The following is a 20,719-nucleotide window of genomic DNA, read 5'->3' as shown; positions in this document are numbered from 1 at the left end:
GTGTGGGCTAATGTAAGCCCCACTGGCTACCAGAGTTAGATGTTCAGGATGCCCAGATGCCTGGGTGGCAGCTGTAAAAACTAGGGCACTAGATGTGTGAACAAGCTCCTTTCCCGGAGATGCTGGGGACCTGGGGTAAGGCAGAAGGAGAGCTCCAAGATGGTTCCCACCAGCCTCCATGGCCTTTGGAGAGTATTTCAGTTAGCCCCTAGATGTGGATTAAATTAGATATCTGCCCTTCAGGCCAAAGCTTTAAGATATGCAAAGAGGCCTCTTTCACAGAAATTCTGGACATTTTTCAGTTGGGTGGCTCTGTGTTGGGCCCTGGAAGGTGCCCACAATGAATCCATGCAAGTTTTTAAGAAGTTTCTATGGCCTTGTGGGTCTTGTGGTCACAAGCCCTGTTGGTTTTCACAGCTAGATGTTTTGAACGCCTGTCTCTCAGGTGCAGGTCTTAAAAACTGGGGTGCCAAATGTGGGGTTCAAACCTTTTACTTCTCAGAGAGAAGCTGGGGATTGTGTCTCCTGATGAGGGTCACTGCACCAGGGGTGGGGCTTACGGGTGTCTCAGCCTCTCCTACCCATTTTGATGTGGGTTTTTTCTTGTGTGCCTGATGTGTAGGAGTCACTCGGCTAGTTTCTGGATTTCTTTTGGAGGACTGTTCCATAGGTAGCTGTAGATTTGGCATGTCTGTGGGAGGAGGTAAGTTCAGAATTCTTCTGTGTCGCCATCTTGAACCAGAACCCCGTTTTACATTTATTGTTAATGTCTACCTAAGGAGGAAAATGATTTCATTATCTCACTTTGTGAGTCAAACAACTGAGGCAGAGACAATTTGTCATCCTTGCATAGGCTCATACAGGCAGTAAAGGGCACAGCTAGGATTCGATTTCCGAAGCAGGATCTCTTGAACTACCATGAAGACTACTGAAGCTTTAGCTAAAGTGAACTAATGAAAGGACAATTCTAGGAGCTGTTTCCTCAACCACAGTATTGACATAAGCTATTCTGTTTTCATGTACTTTTTTCCTTTAAAACCATGGTGCCATGGAAGAAAATCAATTAGTGTTAAAATGGTTATCAAAAGTCCTAGTATAAATGAAAACATCCTCTATCTTGCTCATCGTATCACATTTCTAACAAACAGTTCCATTTTCTCGGGCCTCTCAGTTCATTTACATGTCAGTGTTTGCATTATTATTACAGCGGTTTGTTCTAATGTTAGCTAAGCTTTAAATATTCCTTCAAAGCTACTCTGTGTAATCATGCTTGGCTCCATTTCATAGCATAACCATTAGTGCTGAGAATGTGGGGTAAGAGTCCTTTTTCTCTGTCAGTGATTTCAGCTGTCAACCTCTAAAACAGTGACACAGGGAATCTGTTATTAAAGCTGTTTTCGTCGAAGCATGGGCTCTTCAGGAGGGAATAAGAAGTCTGCAACAGTTAACATTTCAGTCTCGTGAGCACTTTATTTGCTATAAATACAAGTCAATACCACAAGAGGGCACCGTCTTACTTTCCAACATCTACAATTACAAACATCGATCTTCATAAAATGGTTTCAGCTTTTTCATGTGTTGTTTTAGATTTTGAAACCTTATAAAAGCAAGACTTGCTACAAACAGGATCAGCGTTCGATATATATTAAATGAGGTCAGATAATTAAATTCAGAAAAAGAATTTATAAATAGTCAATAAGAAAATTGAAATTACAAAAGCAGCGTTTTTCATCATTAAACTGAATTACAACTGTGTGTGGTTAATGCTATATCTACATGGCTAAGTTTTTGTTCAAATACACAGTTTTAGTGATGAAATAATTAATTTACCTCTTTCACCAATATAACCACCTATTACTTCATTTGTACACCCTAACAAACATTCAATACACATTTCATTCAAAACCACCTAGCTTTCATCTAGTCCAGCAATTACACACGTTTCATTTGTTTTCAATAGATGCAACCCATGAAGTACCATCGTCCCCCTGGCTACAAAACAAAATACAATTTGTAAAGGTAAAAACTCAGAGAATTTCTGAAATGGTAACCCATTCTCTCTATGTTCATGAAAATAAGCAATCCAATTTGAAAGTCTTTGAACTGATTGATGTAAGCTCTAGAAAACTCAGTGTTGAAGTATGGGAAGAATAAGGATTTGCACTAACATAGTGCATAACAATGCAGTGTCAGGCGACTCATCATTTACAGTAAATGCCTTGGTTGGACTTTCCTCTGGATTGTCATCATGCTGCTAAGGATAAAGTTTATACTCGAGTCTGTGGGAATTCCATCATGTTTTCTTCTTCCCATTTCCAAGCAGGAAGAGAAGGGTTTTCAGGTCCCTTGGGGAAATCAAAGAATTAAACACACCCACAAACAACTTGAAAGCAAAATGGCAGACGAAATAATCCTTGACTCCGTGTCCAAATGAAGTTGACTCAATATTACTTTCACAATATTTGTATCCTGCCTCGTATAACGCATCATGAGATTCCTCAAAAAACTGAGAATTCTGAGAGCTACAAAAGAGAAAGCAGTTAAGGCAGTTGATGTCTACATTTGGATTTCTTCTTCAGGTTACATGTCTAAGTCTCCGTCATAGGCTAAGGTCAGAGGCTTCTGTTGGGGAGGTGTGCTTTGATGTGGTTTTGGCTTCTTGCTGTAAAGGGAAAAGAATTCCTGAGATAAAGTTCACAGAGCTCTGTTTCACGTGCCAGACACAATTGTGAGGTACAGAAATTCAAGTGGTTAGACAAAAGATTGATTTCTCTGGACTGGTGGGTTCCTTTTTGGAATATTGGTGTACTTTGACCCTTAAACCAGGAGAAGCCTTTGGTTTTGTTTTTTTTTTTCAAAATCTTAAAAATGGTTTAGCGGAAACAATGAATTTGGTAAAGGCTACTTTCCTTTGTTTACATGCAGTAATGTGAACATCTATTGCTAATTCCTGAACTACTACGACCTCCACAGCACAGGTGTTTAACATCATAAGTAGCTAGAACAGCCAGACTCCCACGCCTTACTCTGCTCTTGTTTTCGAGTAAACACGCTTCTGCTCTGGCGTGAATCCTGACATCTAGCTGCCGAGTCCCCAGAGCCTGTCAGTCAGGAAAATTTCACTGGTTCTGCACCAGCCAAAGCTATTCTCCCCTGGTCTCTGTTCTTCATGTTGCCAGATCAGGGAGGGCTGCCATTCCTTCTCACAGAGAGAGAAGCTGAACTTGAGTGAGTTACATTCCTAAATCACACAGTGATGCCCCACATCTGGGTGAAACAGGCTGCATCACCCTCTTTGATTCTCAGTGTGCGTGAATCTCAGCTGATGAGTATTTATAGTTTGAATTCTACCACACAGTGCCCCACCTCCCACCGTTCTGTCTCCCTTCCCTCCTCAGTGCCTTGGCTTTGCTGTGACTTCAGAGCTCAGCTCTCTTTGGGTTGTCCTCAGCAGCAGGGGAGCCATCAAGTGCCAAGCCCTGTGCTGAGGATTTACAGAAGTATCTCAATAAATCCCAGGACAGCACTGAGAGGGAGGCATTAGGATTACTGCTACTTGACAGAGAAGGACTAGAGAAGTTATTTACCTTCCCTCAAGTCACTGAGAGAGTGGCGCAGCCTGGAATCTAAGTGCATCTAAAACACACAGGACAAATGCCTTTAACCCTTCAGTGCATCCTCCCTCTATCCAATTCATTAATTAGGCACTTGGTGGAAACTTTTTTGTCTGTATGTATTTTTATACTTCGAGTGAATGTAAATTAAAAACAAACATTTCAGTGTGTACAACTGGCTGGCATTTCGAACACTGTGTTAGAGTGTTGCATAACCATCACCCTAAAGGGAAACTGGTCCCACTAAGCAGTGTCTCTCCGTTCTCTTACTCTGTCCCTGGCAACCACATATCAACTTTCTGCCTCTGTAAATTTGCCTATTCTCGATATTTCATATGGAATCATACTATATGTGTGGCCTTTGGGGTCTGGCATCTTTCACTTAATGGTTAAATTAGAGAATCGTTTGATATGTGAATTTTACCACAAAAGAAAAAGATGTTTGATAACATGGTTGTAGGGAGAGTCTCCTAGGTTAAAATACTCAGGTTCTAATTCAGGAGAAATTGTTTTTTTTTGATGTTTGAAGCAGTTCATAGATGCTAAAGAGGTACATTACAACTACAAGGAACCAGAGATCCTACTGTGTCCCTACCCGGCACCCAGCGTGTAGCAGGTGCTCAGTGTATGACTTGCTGAGTGCTGGCTGCAGGCAAACACCTGCCTCTCAGCAGAGGGGAGGAAGAAATATGCTTTAAATTCTCTGTAGAGGCGTCCTTGGCCTATGATTTCCCGTTTCCCAGGTCTGTTCCACTTCTCAAGAGCAGTTACTGCATAATTATCTGAATAACATTCACCTTTACCTATATTAAATATATGTATATTCCAGTGTCTCTAGTCATATTGCCAGGCCCAGGCTCCTGATCAGTTATCTATTTTATATGTAGTAGTGTGTATATGCCAATCCCAATCTCCCAATTTATCCCCCTCTCTTTCCCCCCTGGTAGCCATAAGCTTGTTTTCTACATTTGTGACTCTATTTCTGTTTTGTAAATAAGTTCATTTGTACCATTTTTTAGATCCCACCTATGAGCAATATCATATGATATTTGCCTTCCTCTGTCATACTGAGCGAAGTAAATCAGACAATCTCTAGGTCCATCCGTTTGCTGCAAATGGCATTATTTTGTTCTGTTTGGCATTTGCTAAGGGCTGTTTGTTTGACAGAGAAATGGGAGAGCTGAGTCCTGGGGCATGGGAAGGAGGGATAGAGTTGGCTGGATCTTTACAGAGACAATAATATTTGGTTACCAAAGTGGATGGGGGGATGAGAGATAAATTAGGAGTTTGGGATTAATATATACACACTACTCTATAGTAAACAACCAGGACCTACTGCATAGCACAGGTAACTCTCCTCGGCATCTTGTAATAGCCTATAATGGAAAAGAATCTGAAAAAGAACTGATATGTGCGTGAGTGTACAACTGAATCACTTTGCTGTACACTTGAAACTAATACAACATTGTAAACGAAGAATTCCATAAAAAGAGACAATAATAAAGTTGGCCAGCCTCTAGGACTGTGCCTGGAAAATTCTGCTCAAATATGAGACAGACAGATTTTTATAGCAGCTTCCAGGTGTGGAATTATTATGAACATTGTGTTCACCTCTAGGAAAAAAAAAAAGAGAAAGGGGGCTCCCAGTATCTAGGTCTTGGATTTTTGTGGCCCGTGGTGTGTGTTGGGATGGTTGTGATGAAGGCTGCATTTCATATGCATCTTTTCATACTGTGTAAGCTCTCAGTAGACAGATACTAAAGTCACGTCTATGAATGTGTGAGATCCGAGAACTTTTAGAGAGTTTAAAAGTTAGCAAGCACTGAATAAGGTGGTGATTGATTGTGCTGGGGAGCTGTGGCTTTACAAAGCTTCCTGGCTGGTTAAAAAGAGCCCTAAGAGGAAGAGCTGCGTGGGAGGCTGCCCTCTGCACAGGAAGCAAATAGGAGACTTGTCCTTCGAAGTCCCTGCTCCCTTTCCTTTATTAGGCAACTCATTTAGGAACCATTTTGTAAGTCACTTTCTCGCCTCAACTCTGGTATCGGGGAAGGTGTGACCACCTCACTCCTACTAAATCAGGAGCCACCAATGCCTGGCCCATGGGCCGCCGCCACCCCTAGGCATCCTGTACCCGTGGTGGACGTCTCCTATCCATCACATTATTGTTTACTGCTGAGCCCAGGAATAGCCTCATAACTCTTCTTGACAGCCACCATCACTTTCAGAGTCGGCCCAAGGGAGAAAACCAGTATGCAGCCCCGGCTGTAAGAGATCATTGATGGACACGTTTTAAAGTCACCTCTTCCATGACCATTTGCGTTTTAGCAAAGGATCAACCCATTAAGCCAGAAACGTGAGCTCATTGTAAACGGGCAGGCAAGTGCTGGCACTTCTCAGCGCTCTTGAAGTCAAGCCACAAGGACCCAGCCCCAGACCAGAAGACACTAACAGGCAGCTACTCAGGAGGGCCGAGCCCCGGAAGTGGCGACACCACCTTCAAACTTTCAAATTTGAGAGCCCCTTTCCTGCGTTGTGCTGAGCAAGGTAGACTAGCTGCAGTTCTCTGAGTGAGTTCCAGGCACTATGTCTAGATTATCTACAAGCTCACCCAGTGGTCGTCCCCACTAAATTACCTCATGAGTCTTTATTGCCAGGGGAGCTGGGCATCAGTAATATTATTTCAAAAACTCCAAATGCTAATGGCAGACGTGCAAATGGTCATATCTGAACGAAGCAGTCCTTGAGAAGACTGTTTTTCTCAAAACATGTCCAAGTTTTTATCATGTTTCTCAAAAACTTTCTCAAAAGTTTTTATCATAAATTGCCTTCATCTAAAGTGTACACCTAACAACTGGCATATTTATTAGAGCAGCTCTCTTGTCCCAAGCTTTTTATTTTGGGGGAGAAAATATAAAATCTCCAAAACTGTCATCCTCTAACTCTTCTGCAAGCTATTTAATAGAAATAGATGGTGTGAAAATACCTATTTGGATTCTTTAGGCAGCTCCTATATAACAGTAAATGTTTTGATATCAATAGGTCTGTACCCAGGTCTGTAGCTTACTTGGGAAATGAAGAGCCCCTAAAAAATGTGAAAGGTGTAGACACTACCTCGAGTCTAAAGAGTTTTTAGGATTACTCAAGGAAAAGAAACTACAGAGATTGAAAGTCCAGTGGAAAGAGTATACATTTGGGGGTTAAGACAAACCTGGAGTTGATTTCACCAGGCTGATGTCCTTATGTAAGTTATTCAACTTTTCTGAGGCTTACTTACTCCCCCTTTAAAATGAAGGTGATATTAGCAACGCCTCAGTGGATTATTATGAAGACTGAATAAGGCAATCTATGCAAAGCACTTTGTTTGATGTATGAATATTAGATTTTTTTTTTCCTGGCAGCCCGGGTGTGATCCCTGGTCAGGGAGCTTGATCCTACGTGCAACAACTAAAAAATCCCACATGCCACAACTAAGAGCCGGCACAGCTAAATAAATAAATAGGCCTATCAACACACCAGGGTATAAGGAAACAGTAGAAAATGAAGTTGAAAGAGTTGTTTGGGCTCAAATAGGGGAAGACTTTAATTGACTGGTAAGGCAGCCAGAACATGACTTTCATTTTGCTGTCAATGGGTGTCTGTCTGAGGAGGAAAGGGGCTGATCACTTGGCTAAGTTTTAGGAAGATTAATCTGGCTACAGACTGCTGAAGGCAGCATTTGTAAAGAATCCAAATATGGAAGTAACTGTGCTACTTCCAACAGGGGATTATTAAGGCTGGGCATTGAGGATGAAAAAAATAGGTATGAGAAATACTGTACAAAAATATTTATATAATTTGGCCACAAAAAAGTAAGGGGCAATTCCATTGATCTTTTATAATAAAAATTTTCCAGAATATTCTGTTTGTCATCAGAATTCAGTGAGGCACCTAATTAATCCCCAGCACCTAGAGTTATACAGAAAGGGCCGCAATAAATATTTATTGTTGAAGGAATGGATTAAGGGTAACACAATTTTAAGTTGAAGGAAATGGAGAAATGTAAAAGGGTGAAATTTATGACTGTTATTAAATTTTAATTTTTAATCTTTTAGATATTCTAGGGAAGAAGGAACCATAGAATCTGGAATTGGGGATGTGGCTATGAAGTAGAACACATCCAAGCTTTCACAGACTAATAGACTAGCTGATTATCTTACACTGTATTGGGCCATTGCTTTGAGAGCAGTGTCTCTTTTGTCAACCCTTTATGTTCTTTGTTGCAATTTAAGACCTTTTCCTTCTTCTAATCTTTTTTAGTGGTGAATGCTTCCTATCATTCTCAACCTCATATAGGGCTTTCCACTTCACATTTGTTTATTAAGACAATACTCACAAAACTTACCAATTCAAACATAATTGGTCAAATCATTTGATTTTAGGGTAAACGACTAACTGAAGGTGTTCCTTTTTACTACAACACTGTGGAAATATTAGTTGGATAGAAATACAACTTCTAGAAGTTCAATTTCAATCACTATAGGTGGCAGAAAAAGTGAAAGTCACTTAATTTTCTTCACTAACCTTCACTGACCAAGAGCAAAGATTTTAAAAACCTGTGTAACCTTGGAAGTACAAGCTAGAAATACACAGACTGGATTTGAGTTGCAATTAAAACTTGGGTGAAAATTCTCAAGGAAATAGTTTGAGACAGATGATGAATATAAATATCTTGATTTAGAGAAAAAAAGGAACACTTTGATCTCATGAAAATTAAAATCCTTTGAAAATTCTTCTTAGGAAGCTAATAAAATATTCTCAACACACTTGAAAACATTCAAATGTATTTACTTCTGTCTGGTTTCAAGACCAGCTCATCAAATAAAATATATTCTATACAATAAGCTAATCATCATTTTCTGAGAATAACATATTTTTAGGAACTAGTCACTTACAAATTGGGGTTCCTGGAATGGACAGTTAAATTTTCTCTCATGGCTGGTCAATGTAGATAAACAGCTGGTTGTACTATTCAAAATGTACTAATAGGTTGTTTGAACCAACTGGTCAAAATTGGTCAGTTTGAGAAGAAAATTTAAGAACTAGAATTATCTAGAGTGATGGTTCTCAGCCTTTCCTGGATATTAGAAATACCTGGGGCACTTTTAATTATTCCTACATGTGGTCAGGTTGTTCAGATGCTTAAATCAGATTCCCTGGGGCTAGAAATACCAAAAAGGGAATGTAAAGATACAATACCTTTTAAAATCGCACCCCCAAAATAAAATACTTAGGAATAAAACCTGATCAAGAAGGTGAAAGACTTATATGCTGAGAACTATAAAACAATAAAGGAAATTGAAGATGATTCAAAGAAATGGAAAGATATCCCATGCTCTTGGGTGGGAAGAATTAATATTGTTAAAATGGCCATACTGCCTAAAGCAATATACAGATTTAATGTGATCCCTATCAAATTACCCGTGACATTTTTCACAGAACTAGAATAATCCTAAAATTCATATGCAACCATAGAAGACCGAGAATTGCCAAAGTAATCCTGAAGAAAAGGAACAAAGCAGGAGGCATAACCCTCCCAGACTTCAGACAATACTAAAAAGGCACAGTAATCAAAACAGCATGGTATTGGCACAAAAACAGACATATGGATCAATGGAACAGAACAGAGAGCCCAGAAATAAACCATACACCTACGGTCAATTAATCTTCAACAAAGGAGGCAAGAATATACAATAGCAAAAAGACAGTCTCTTCAGCAAGTGGCATTGGGAAAGTTGGACAGCTGCATATAAATCAATGAAGTTAGTTAGAACATGCTCTCTCACCATACACAAAAATAAACTCAAGATGGCTTAAGACTTAAACATAAGACATGACACCATAAAACTACTAGAAGAGAGCAAAGGCAAAACATTCTCTGACATAAATCGTACCAATGTTTTCTTAGGACAGCCTCCCAATGCAATAGAAATAAAAACAAAAATAAACACATGGGATCTAATCGAACTTACAAGCTTTTGCACAGCAAAAGAAACGATAAACAAAAGGAAAAGACAACCTATGGAATGGGAGAAAATATTTGCAAATGATGCAACCAACAAGGGCTTAATTTCCAAAATATACAAATAGCTCATACAGCTCAACAACAAGAAAACAAGCCAATCAAAAAATGGGCAGAAGACCTAAATAGACATTTCGCTAAAGAAGATGTACAGATGACCAATAGGCACATGAAAAGATGCTCAACATTGCTAATTATTAGAGAAATGCAAATCAAAACTACAATGAGGTACTACCTCACACCAGTCAGGATTGCCATCATTAAAAACTCTACAAATAACAAATGTTGGAGAGAGTGTGGGGAAAAGGGAGCCCTCTTACACTGTTGGTGGGAATGTAAGTTGGTGCAGCCACTATGGAAAACAGTATGGAAAACTTTCTCAGAAAACTAAAAATAGAATTACCATATGATCCAGCAATCCCACTCCTGGGCATATATCCAGACAAAATTCTAATTCAAAAAGATACATGCACCCCTGTGTTCACAGCAGCACTATTCACAGTAGCCAAGACAGGGAAACAACCTAAATGTCCATCGACAGAGGAATGGATAAAGAAGATGTGGTACATATATACAGTGGAATACTACTCAGTCACAAAAGAGAATGAAATAATGCCATTTGCAGCAACATAGATGGACCTAGAGATTATCATACTAGGAGAAAGACAAATACCATATGCTATCTCTTATATGTGGAATCTAAAATATGACCCAAATTAACCTATCTATGAAACAGAAACAGACTCATGGACATATAGAACAGCCTTGTGGTTGCCAAGGGGGAGGGGGTTGGGGGAGGGATGGAGCAGGAGGTTGGGGTGAGCAGATGTGAGCTTTTATATACAAAATGGATAAACAACAAGGTCCTACTGTATAGCACAGAGAACTATATTCTATCCTGTGATAAACCATAATGGAAAAGAATATAAAAAAGAATATATGTGTAACTGAATCGCTTCTGTACAGCAAAATTAACACAACACTATAAGTCAACTATACTTCAATAAGCAAAGTTAAAAAAAAAGAATCTCTGGGACTAGGATTCAAATATCAGTCCCCAAGAGGTGCCAAGAAATGCCAGTGTGCCATTAAAGCTAAAAAGTACTGATCTAAATCAAAATTCTAAAATGGGAAAGCCCTGACTAATGACGTGCCTCTTATACCTTCTGATAGTATTTGAAAACCAAATAAAAGAATGTTATTTCAAACAAGGACAATAAAGGTAATGATTTCCCATTTCAACTATTCACCAATTCTACTGTTGATGATTATTTGTGAGTTCAAGGGTCCTGTTATAATGGCCAATGATCTTAAGTTTTCTTTTAGTATAACATGCCACCCATGAAAATATGGAATATTAACTTTTTACTAGTTAGTACTTACCAAACAAAGTAGGAAGTAAATACGAGGAAAATCACGATAAGAAAACCACCACCTGAAACGCCATAAACCCAGATTTTCACTCGGCCATCTGTTTAAAATAGAAAATAACAAACTTATCAACAAAAGCTTTATTTCTTATCTAAATTAGTGTATTATTTATTTCTCAGCTGAATTCTGAGATTTGCGTCAGAAGCATAGGTGGAAATACCCACATGTGACAGCTATCAAATGTCAAAAAAAAAAGGGAAAATATAAAATGTAAGATAGTCTATCATTTTTTCACAATGCCAAACAAAGACCAGAAATCAGTACTTCATAAAATCTAACAACTGGCAGGATATTTTGAATTTATTTTCATTTGTATATACTTCTAATACAAAAGTACTACAAAACATATACATATGTGTACAAGTATATATTATTTTGGACTCGTTATCTGCTGGAGTTAAAAAAATAGAACCAAACAGTCTGATCTATTTTGTGATTCTTACTGTGTGAGGTATACCCTGACTGTATGTATGGTGTGCATGTGTGTGTATAAATTTGAGTTGTTTCTGGAAATCTCATGGTTTTTGCTCTGTTTTACAAGAGCGCAGTTAACTAAACTTAGAATTGCACTGATAGTAGCAATGCCTTAGCATCTCAAAGGAACTATGTTCCTTTCTGAAAGATATACACACAAAAGGTTCCTTATACTACATGAATGTAATTAACTGTGGGTCCAAAGAACATATCAAACTCTTACGCTAAAGACTTTCGACTTCTGGGAAGATGGCGGAAGAGTAAGACGCGGAGATCACCTTCCTCCCCACAGATACACCAGAAATACATCTACACGTGGAACAACTCCTACAGAGCATCTACTGAACGCTGGCAGAAGACCTCAGACCTCCCGAAAGGCAAGAAACCCCCCACGTACCTGGTTAGGGCAAAAGAAAAAAATAAACAGAGACAAAAGGATAGGGACAGGTCCTGCACCAGCAGGAGGGAGCTGTGAAGGAGGAAAAGTGTCCATACACTAGGAAGCCCCTTCGCGGGCAGACTGCGGGTGGCGGAGTGGGGGAGCTTCGGAGCCGTGGAGGAGAGCACAGCAACAGGGGTGCGGAGGGCAAAGCGGGGAGATTCCAGCGTAGAGGATCAGGGCCGACCGGCACTCACCAGCCCAGAGGCTTGTCTGCTCAGCTGCCGGGGCGGGCAGGGCTGGGAGCTGAGGCTCCGGCTTCAGTCGGATCCCTGGGAGAGGACTGGGGTTGGCGGCGAGAACACAGCCTGCAGGGCGTTAGTGCACGGCGGCTAGCCGGGAGGAAAAGTCTGGAGCTGCAGAAGAGGCAAGAGACTTTTTCTTCCCTCTTTATTTCCTGGTGCGTGAGGAGAGGGGATTAAGAACGCTGCTTAAAGGAGCTTCAGAGACAGGCGCGAGCCGCGGCTAAACGTGCAGACCCCAGAGACAGACATGAGACGCTAAGGCCGCTGCTGCCGCCACCAAGAAGCCTGTGCGCGAGCACAGGTCACTATCCACAACCCCCTTCTGGGGAGGCTGTGCAGCCCGCCACTGCCAGGGTCCCAGGATCCAGGGACAGTTTCCCCGGGAGAACGCACAGCACGCCTCAGGCTGGTGCAACGTCACGCCGGCCTCTGCCGCTGCAGGCCCGCCCCGCACTCCATGATCCTCCCTACCCACCCCCCCCCAGCCTGAGTGAGCCAGAGCCTCCGAATCAGCGGCTCCTTTAACCCCGTCCTGTCTGAGCAAAGAACAGATGCCCTCCGGCGACCTACACGCACAGGCGGGGCCAAATCCAAAGCTGAGCCCCTGGGAGCTGTGAGAACAAAGAAGAGAAAGGGAAATCTCTCCCGGCAACCTCAGAAGCAGCGGATTAAAGCTCCACAATCAACTTGATGTACCCTGCATCTGTGGAATACATGAACAGAAAACGAATCATCCCAAATTAAGGAGCCGTGTGGATGAAAGGCTCTTGGTGCTGCAGCCAGGAGTCAGTGCTGTGCGTCTGAGGTGGGAGAGCCAACTTCAGGACACTGGTCCACAAGAGGCCTCCCAGCTGCACATAATATCAAACGGCGAAAATCTCCCAGCAAGACAGGAACACAACCCCACCAATTAGCAGAGAGGCTGCCCAAAATCATAATAAGTCTACAGACACACCAAAACACACCACCAGACGTGGACCTGCCCAGCAGAAAGCCAAGATCCAGCCTCATCCACCAGAACACAGGCACTAGGCCCCTCCACCAGGAAGCCTACACAACCCACTGAACCAACCTTAGCCACTGGGGACAGACACTAAAAACAACAGGAACTACGAACCTTCAGCCTGCAAAAAGGAGACCCCAAACACAGTAAGATAAGCAAAATGAGAAGACAGAAAAACACACAGCAGATGAAGGATCAAGATAAAAACCCACCAGACCTAACAAATGAAGAGGAAATAGGCAGTCGACCTGAAAAAGAATTCAGAATGATGATAGTAAAGATGATCCAAAATCCTGGAAATAGAATAGACAAAATGCAAGAAAGAGTTAACAAGGACCTAGAAAAACTAAAAATGAAACAAACAATGATGAACAACACTATAAATGAAATGAAAAATACTCTAGATGGGATCAATAGCAGAATAACTGAGGCAGAAGAACGGATAAGTGACCTGGAAGATAAAATAGTGGAAATAACTACTGCAGAGCAGAATAAAGAAAAAAGAATGAAAAGAACTGAGGACAGTCTCAGAGACCTCTGGGACAACATTAAACGCACCAACATTCGAATTATAGGGGTTCCAGAAGAAGAAGAGAAAAAGAAAGGGACTGAGAAAATATTTGAAGAGATTATAGTTGAAAACTTCCCTAATATGGGAAAGGAAATAGTTAATCAAGTCCAGGAAGCACAGAGAGTCCCATACAGGATAAATCCAAGGAGAAATACGCCAAGACACATATTAATCAAACTGTCAAAAATTAAATACAAAGAAAGCATATTAAAAGCAGCAAGGGAAAAACAACAAATAACACACAAGGGAATCCCCATAAGGTTAACAGCTCATCTTTCAGCAGAAACTCTGCAAGCCAGAAGGGAGTGGCAGGACATATTCAAAGTGTTGAAGGAGAAAAACCTGCAACCAAGATTACTCTACCCAGCAAGGATCTCATTCAGATTTGATGGAGAAATTAAAACTTTACAGACAAGCAAAAGCTGAGAGAGTTCAGCACCACCAAACCAGCTCTACAACAACTGCTAAAGGAACTTCTCTAGGCAAGAAACACAAAAGAAGGAAAAGACCTACAATAACGAACCCAAAACAATTAAGAAAATGGGAATGGGGACATACATATCGATAATTACCTTAAATGTAAATGGACTAAATGCTCCCACCAAAAGACACAGATTGGCTGAATGGATACAAAAACAAGACCCATATATTTGCTGTCTACAAGAGACCCACTTCAGACCTAGAGACACATACAGACTGAAAGTAAGGGGATGGAAAAAGGTATTTCATGCAAATGGAAACCAAAAGAAAGCTGGAGTAGCAATTCTCATATCAGACAAAATAGACTTTAAAATAAAGACTATTAGAAGAGACAAAGAAGGACACTACATAATGATCAAGGGATCGATCCAAGAAGAAGATATAACAATTGTAAATATTTATGCACCCAACATAGGAGCACCTCAATACCTAAGGCAAATACTAACAGCCATAAAAGGGGAAATCGACAGTAACACATTCATAGTAGGGGACTTTAACACCCCACTTTCACCCATGGACAGATCATGCAAAATGAAAATAAATAAGGAAACACAAGCTTTAAATGATAATTAAACAAGATGGACTTAATTGATATTTATAGGACATTCCATCCAAAAACAACAGAATACACATTTTTCTCAAGTGCTCATGGAACATTCTCCAGGATAGATCATATCTTGGGTCACAAATGAAGCCTTGGTAAATTTAAGAAAATTGAAATTGTATCAAGTATCTTTTCTGACCACAACACTATGAGACTAGGTATCAATTACAGGAAAAGATCTGTAAAAAATACAAACACATGGAGGCTAAACAATACACTACTTAATAACGAAGTGATCACTGAAGAATTCAAAGAGGAAATCAAAAAATACCTAGAAACAAATGACAATGGAGACACGACGACTCAAAATCTATGGGATGCAGCAAAAGCAGTTCTAAGAGGAAAGTTTATAGCAATACAATCCTACCTTAAGAAACAGGAAACATCTCGAATAAACAACCTAACCTTGCACCTCAAGCAATTAGAGAAAGAAGAACAAAAAAACCCCAAAGTTAGCAGAAGGAAAGAAATCAGAAATAAATGAAAAAGAAATGAAGGAAACGATAGCAAAGATCAATAAAACTAAAAGCTGGTTCTTTGAAAGGATAAACAAAATTGATAAACCATTAGCCAGACTCATCAAGAAAAAAGGGAGAAGACTGAAATCAATAGAATTAGAAATGAAAAAGGAGAAGTAACAACTGACACTGCAGAAATACAAAAGATCATGAGAGATTACTACAAGCAACTCTATGCCAATAAAATGGACAACCTGGAAGAAATGGACAAATTCTTAGAAAGGCACAACCTGCCAAGACTGAATCAGGAAGAAATAGAAAATATGAACAGACCAATCACAAGCACTGAAATTGAAACTGTGATTAAAAATCTCCCAACAAGCAAAAGCCCAGGACCAGATGGCTTCACAGGCGAATTCTATCAAACATTTAGAGGAGAGCTATCACCTATCCTTCTCAAACTCTTCCAAAATATAGCAGAGGGAGGAACACTCCCCAACTCATTCTACAAGGCCACCATCACCCTGATACCAAACCAGACAAGGATGTCACAAAGAAAGAAAACTACAGGCCAATATCACTGATGAACATAGATGAAAAAATCCTCAACAAAATACTAGCAAACAGAATCAAACAGCACATTAAAAGGATCATACACCTTGATCAAGTGGGGTTTATTCCAGGAATGCAAGGATTCTTCAATATACGCAAATCAATCAACGTGATACACCATATTAACAAATTGAAGGAGAAAAACCATATGATCATCTCAATAGATGAAGAGAAGCTTTTGACAAAATTCAACACCCATTTATGATAAAAACCCTGCAGAAAGTAGGCATAGAGGGAACTTTCCTCAACATAATAAAGGCCATATATGACAAACCCACAGCCAACATCGTCCTCAATGGTGAAAAACTGAAAGCATTTCCACTAAGATCAGGAAGAAAACAAGGTCGCCCACTCTCACCACTCTTATTCAACATAGTTTTGGAAGTTTTAGCCACAGCAATCAGAGAAGAAAAGGAAATAAAAAGAATCCAAATCGGAAAAGAAGAAGTAAAGCTGTCACTCTTTGCAGATGACATGATACTATATACATAGAGAATCCTAAAGATGCTACCAGAAAACTACTAGAGCTAATCAATGAATTTGGTAAAGTAGCAGGATACAAAATTAATGCACAGAAATCTCTGGCATTCCTATACACTAATGATGAAAAATCTGAAAGTGAAATCAAGAAAACACTCCCATTTACCACTGCAACAAAAAGAATAAAATATCTAGGAATAAACCTTCCTAAGGAGACAAAAGACCTGTATGCAGAAAATTATAAGACACTGATGAAAGAAATTAAAGATGATACAAATAGATGGAGAGATATACCATGTTCTTGGAGTGGAAGAATCAACATTGTGAAAATGACTCTACTACCCAAAGCAATCTACACATTCAATGCAATCCCTATCAAACTACCACTGGCACTTTTCACAGAACTAGAACAAAAAAATTTCACAATTTGTATGGAAACACAAAAGACCCCGAACAGCCAAAGCAATCTTGAGAACGAAAAACGGAGCTGGAGGAATCAGGCTCCCTGACTTCAGACTATACTACAAAGCTACAGTCATCAAGATAGTATGGTACTGGCACAAAAACAGAAATATAGATCAATGGAACAGGATAGAAAGCCCAGAGATAAACCCACGCACATATGGTCACCTTATCTTTGATAAAGGAGGCAGGAATGTACAATGGAGAAAGGACAGCCTCTTCAATAAATGGTGCTGGGAAAACTGGACAGGTACATGTAAAAGTATGAGATTAGATCACTCCCTAACACCATACACAGAAATAAGCTCAAAATGGATTAAAGACCTAAATGTAAGGCCAGAAACTATCAAACTCCTAGAAGAAAATATAGGCAGAACACTCTATAACATAAATCACAGCAAGGTCCTTTTTGACCCACCTCCCAGAGAAATGGAAATAAAAACAAAAACAAATGGGACCTAATGAAACTTAAAAGCTTTTGCACAGCAAAGGAAACCATAAACAAGACCAAAAGACAACCCTCAGAATGGGAGAAAATATTTGCAAATGAAGCAACTGACAAAGGATTAATCTCCAAAATATATAAGCAGCTCATGCAGCTCAATAACAAAAAAACAACCCAATCCAAAAATGGGCAGAAGACCTAAATAGACATTTCTCCAAAGAGGATGTACAGACTGCCAACAAACATGTGAAAGAATGCTCAACATCACTAATCATTAGAGAAATGCAAATCAAAACTACAATGAGATATCATCTCACAGCAGTCAGAACGGCCATCATCAAAAAATCTAGAAACAATAAATGCTGGAGAGGGTGTGGAGAAAAGGGAACCCTCTTACACTGTTGGTGGGAATGTAAATTGATACAGCCACTGTGGAGAACAGTGTGGAGGGTCCTTAAAAAACTACAAATAGAACTACCATATGACCCAGCAATCCCACTACTGGGCATATACCCTGAGAAAACCATAATTCAAAAAGAGTCATGTACCAAAATGTTCATTGCAGCTCTATTTACAATAGCCCAGAGATGGAAACAACCTAAATGTCCATCATCAGATGAATGGATAAAGAAGATGTGGCACATATATACAGTGGAATATTACTCAGCCATAAGAAGAAACGAAATTGAGCTATTTGTAATGAGGTGGATAGACCTAGAGTCTGTCATACAGAGTGAAGTAAGTCAGAAGGAGAGAGACAAATACCGTATGCTAACACATATATATGGAATTTAAGGAAAAAGATGTCATGAAAAACCTAGGGGTGAAACAGGAATAAAGACACAGACTTACTAGAGAATGGACTTGAGGCTATGGGGAGGGGGAAGGGTAAACTGTGACAAAGTGAGAGAGAGGCATGGACGTATATACACTACCAAACGTAAGGTAGATAGCTAGTGGGAAGCAGCCGCATAGCACAGGGAGATCAGCTCGGTGCTTTGTGACCACCTGGAGGGGTGGGATAGGGAGGGTGGGAGGGAGGGAGATGCAAGAGGGAAGAGATATGGGAACATATGTATATATATAACTGATTCATTTTGTTGTGAAGCTGAAACTAACATACCATTGTAAAGCAATTATACTCCAATAAAGATGTTAAAATGCAAAAAAAAAAAAAGACTTTCGTGAGGTGAAAAACAATGAAAATCTATTGTAAACAACACTTGTTTGGAGGAAAATCACAATTACTTTCCATTGTATTATGGCTACCTATTACAATTTTTGCTTACAAGACACTTTCAAGCCTCAATCAGGTTTTAGAATGAGGTTTCAATGTAGTAATGATATATTTCTATGGTCATACAACTTTTAACAAAGCTTTGATTCTTTTCTCTTTGAAACACTAATGATGAAATCCCCTATTCTGAATTTTTTACATTTGCAATAAGAAAAAAAAGTCTTTCCTGAGTGAGAATGCATCTGTCATCTTATTACCCCTTAACCTCATAGAGCTGAAGTATTGGAAGGTACAGTGTTTTTCAATCCCTAGTACAGAGGTATGTGGTCCATGACCTTTAAGCCATGTTCCTTAAGAAGAATCAATATAGCTTTTTATAACAGCATAATGGATAGGATCAACGTTCAAACTATTAAAAAAAGATAATGCAGTAAAAAGTCAGTCTTCCTGCCACCCTCTCTGAGCGCCCTACACAGCCACTACCACTGTAACCAGTTTGCTTGCGAACCATCTTACAGTTTTCTCTGCACATGCAAGCAAATGAGTACAAACACAAAATACCTGCACTTTTTAAAAAAGACACAAATGGTGCGTTATCACTCACTTTGGTACTTCTTTTCTACCTCACAATATATATTGGAAATATTTCCATGCTAGTTCATAAAGACAGGTGTGTCTCATTCTTTTTAATACCTCTGTGAGACATACTGCACAGTTGTATCTATTTTTGTTTTTCTGTTATTCTACTTATAGACATTGAGGTTATTTCCACTCACTTGCTATGTAATAAGCAGTCATATAATGAATATCATTTACATACTTCTCTTAGTATACGTGTGTCTATTTGTATGATGAATTCCTAGGAGGAAAGTTTTAGGCCAAAATGTATGATAGATTTTTGCCCAATTGCCCTCCTGAGAGGCTGCTCAAGTTTACAATCTCATCATGAGACCCTAATGAAAGTTATTAACTCTCCCCAGACTAAATATATATTTTACATATATACTTGCACACATACATACATATGTATACAATAGTGTATATATGAATATACATATGTGTACATGTGTCTTTGTGTGTGTATCCGTATATACACACACACACACATATGTACATACACGTATACTCACATACGTGCTATTGATGCTTTAGTGAGAACTCCAAAGGTTAAGGACCTCAAGTGTGGATCTGAACACTCATTTCCCTGGAACTTCACCCTAATTCTCTTCCTGAAATAGGGTCTACAAGCAGTGGGTGAACCTAGCTACATTTCATATCACGCTTCCCTCAAATTTAAGTCTATTGCCATAAATTAGCTAAATGTCCCTAAACGCCACAAAATGAATAAGATATTTTTGAATACCTATGGCATGTGCCCCGACATACACAGGAATCAAAGCTTGAGTAAGATATTGTGGCCAACCTTAAGGAGTGTACATCTTGTTTCTTCCTCTAGATGTAGGGTCCTTTGTGCCTGGGCTCTGGTTTTGCTTCATTTAAGCGTGTCATCGAGGCACTTTGGTATGGCCAACGCCTAGGGTCTGGGAGGAAAGTTTCCAAGGTATACATTGGCTGAGCTTTCTGCGTCTCTTCCCTCTCAATGCTCCCTTCCCTCAGTCATTCACAGCATTTTATTTTCTAGAAGAGGTACGTACAGTAGGCACAGAGAATTTTGCTTTCATTTTCTGCCCACTTCACAGAGTGGGAAGTAGAGACCAGTGCTTTGTAAAGACCTTATTGGCCTGCCTTTCAAACCTTCCTTCACTTACTGGTGGTGTGTCCTTGGTCAAATTAGTTTGCCAATTTCAGCATCCTGATCACTAAAATGGGGATAATGGCATCTCATTATGTGCCAGAACATAATGCGTCATGCACCACAACCAGCATGGAACCACAGGGTACACAGAAAGCATCTAAAAAATGTCCATTCTTGTCCTTAATACCCACTAATTTTTGAGTCCTGCAGGCCTGACAGTGTGCTAATAGTCATGACAGTCGTGCAGGGCAGGTGCCTCTAGACTGATTCGTAGATGAGGAAACCGTTCCGGAGAGGTGAAGAAACTACAGTCAGTCACAAAATCCGTACCTTCTGAGCTATGATGCCAG

At 39.9% G+C, this 20,719-nt stretch overlaps 1 protein-coding gene across 1 annotated transcript in view; it reads right to left on the bottom strand.

The window, feature by feature from the left end:
* Positions 1 to 1,444: 1,444 nt before the first annotated feature.
* THSD7B (thrombospondin type 1 domain containing 7B) overlaps positions 1,445 to 20,719 on the bottom strand; it is a 909,478-nt gene continuing 890,203 nt past the window's right edge. The window contains exons 27-28 of the mRNA XM_049711955.1: positions 11,056 to 11,143; positions 1,445 to 2,662 (exon numbers count right to left, since the gene is read on the bottom strand). Of these exons, the coding sequence (XP_049567912.1) occupies positions 2,581 to 2,662; positions 11,056 to 11,143 (170 nt within the window). The 3' untranslated portion in view covers positions 1,445 to 2,580. The remainder of the gene's footprint in view (positions 2,663 to 11,055; positions 11,144 to 20,719) is intronic.

This window comes from Orcinus orca, chromosome 7, assembly GCF_937001465.1.
Source record: "Orcinus orca chromosome 7, mOrcOrc1.1, whole genome shotgun sequence".
Classification (NCBI taxonomy): Eukaryota; Metazoa; Chordata; class Mammalia; order Artiodactyla; family Delphinidae; genus Orcinus; species Orcinus orca.
Note: the sequence above shows the minus strand (reverse complement) of the source record. Positions and strands in the feature narration are given on the sequence as shown.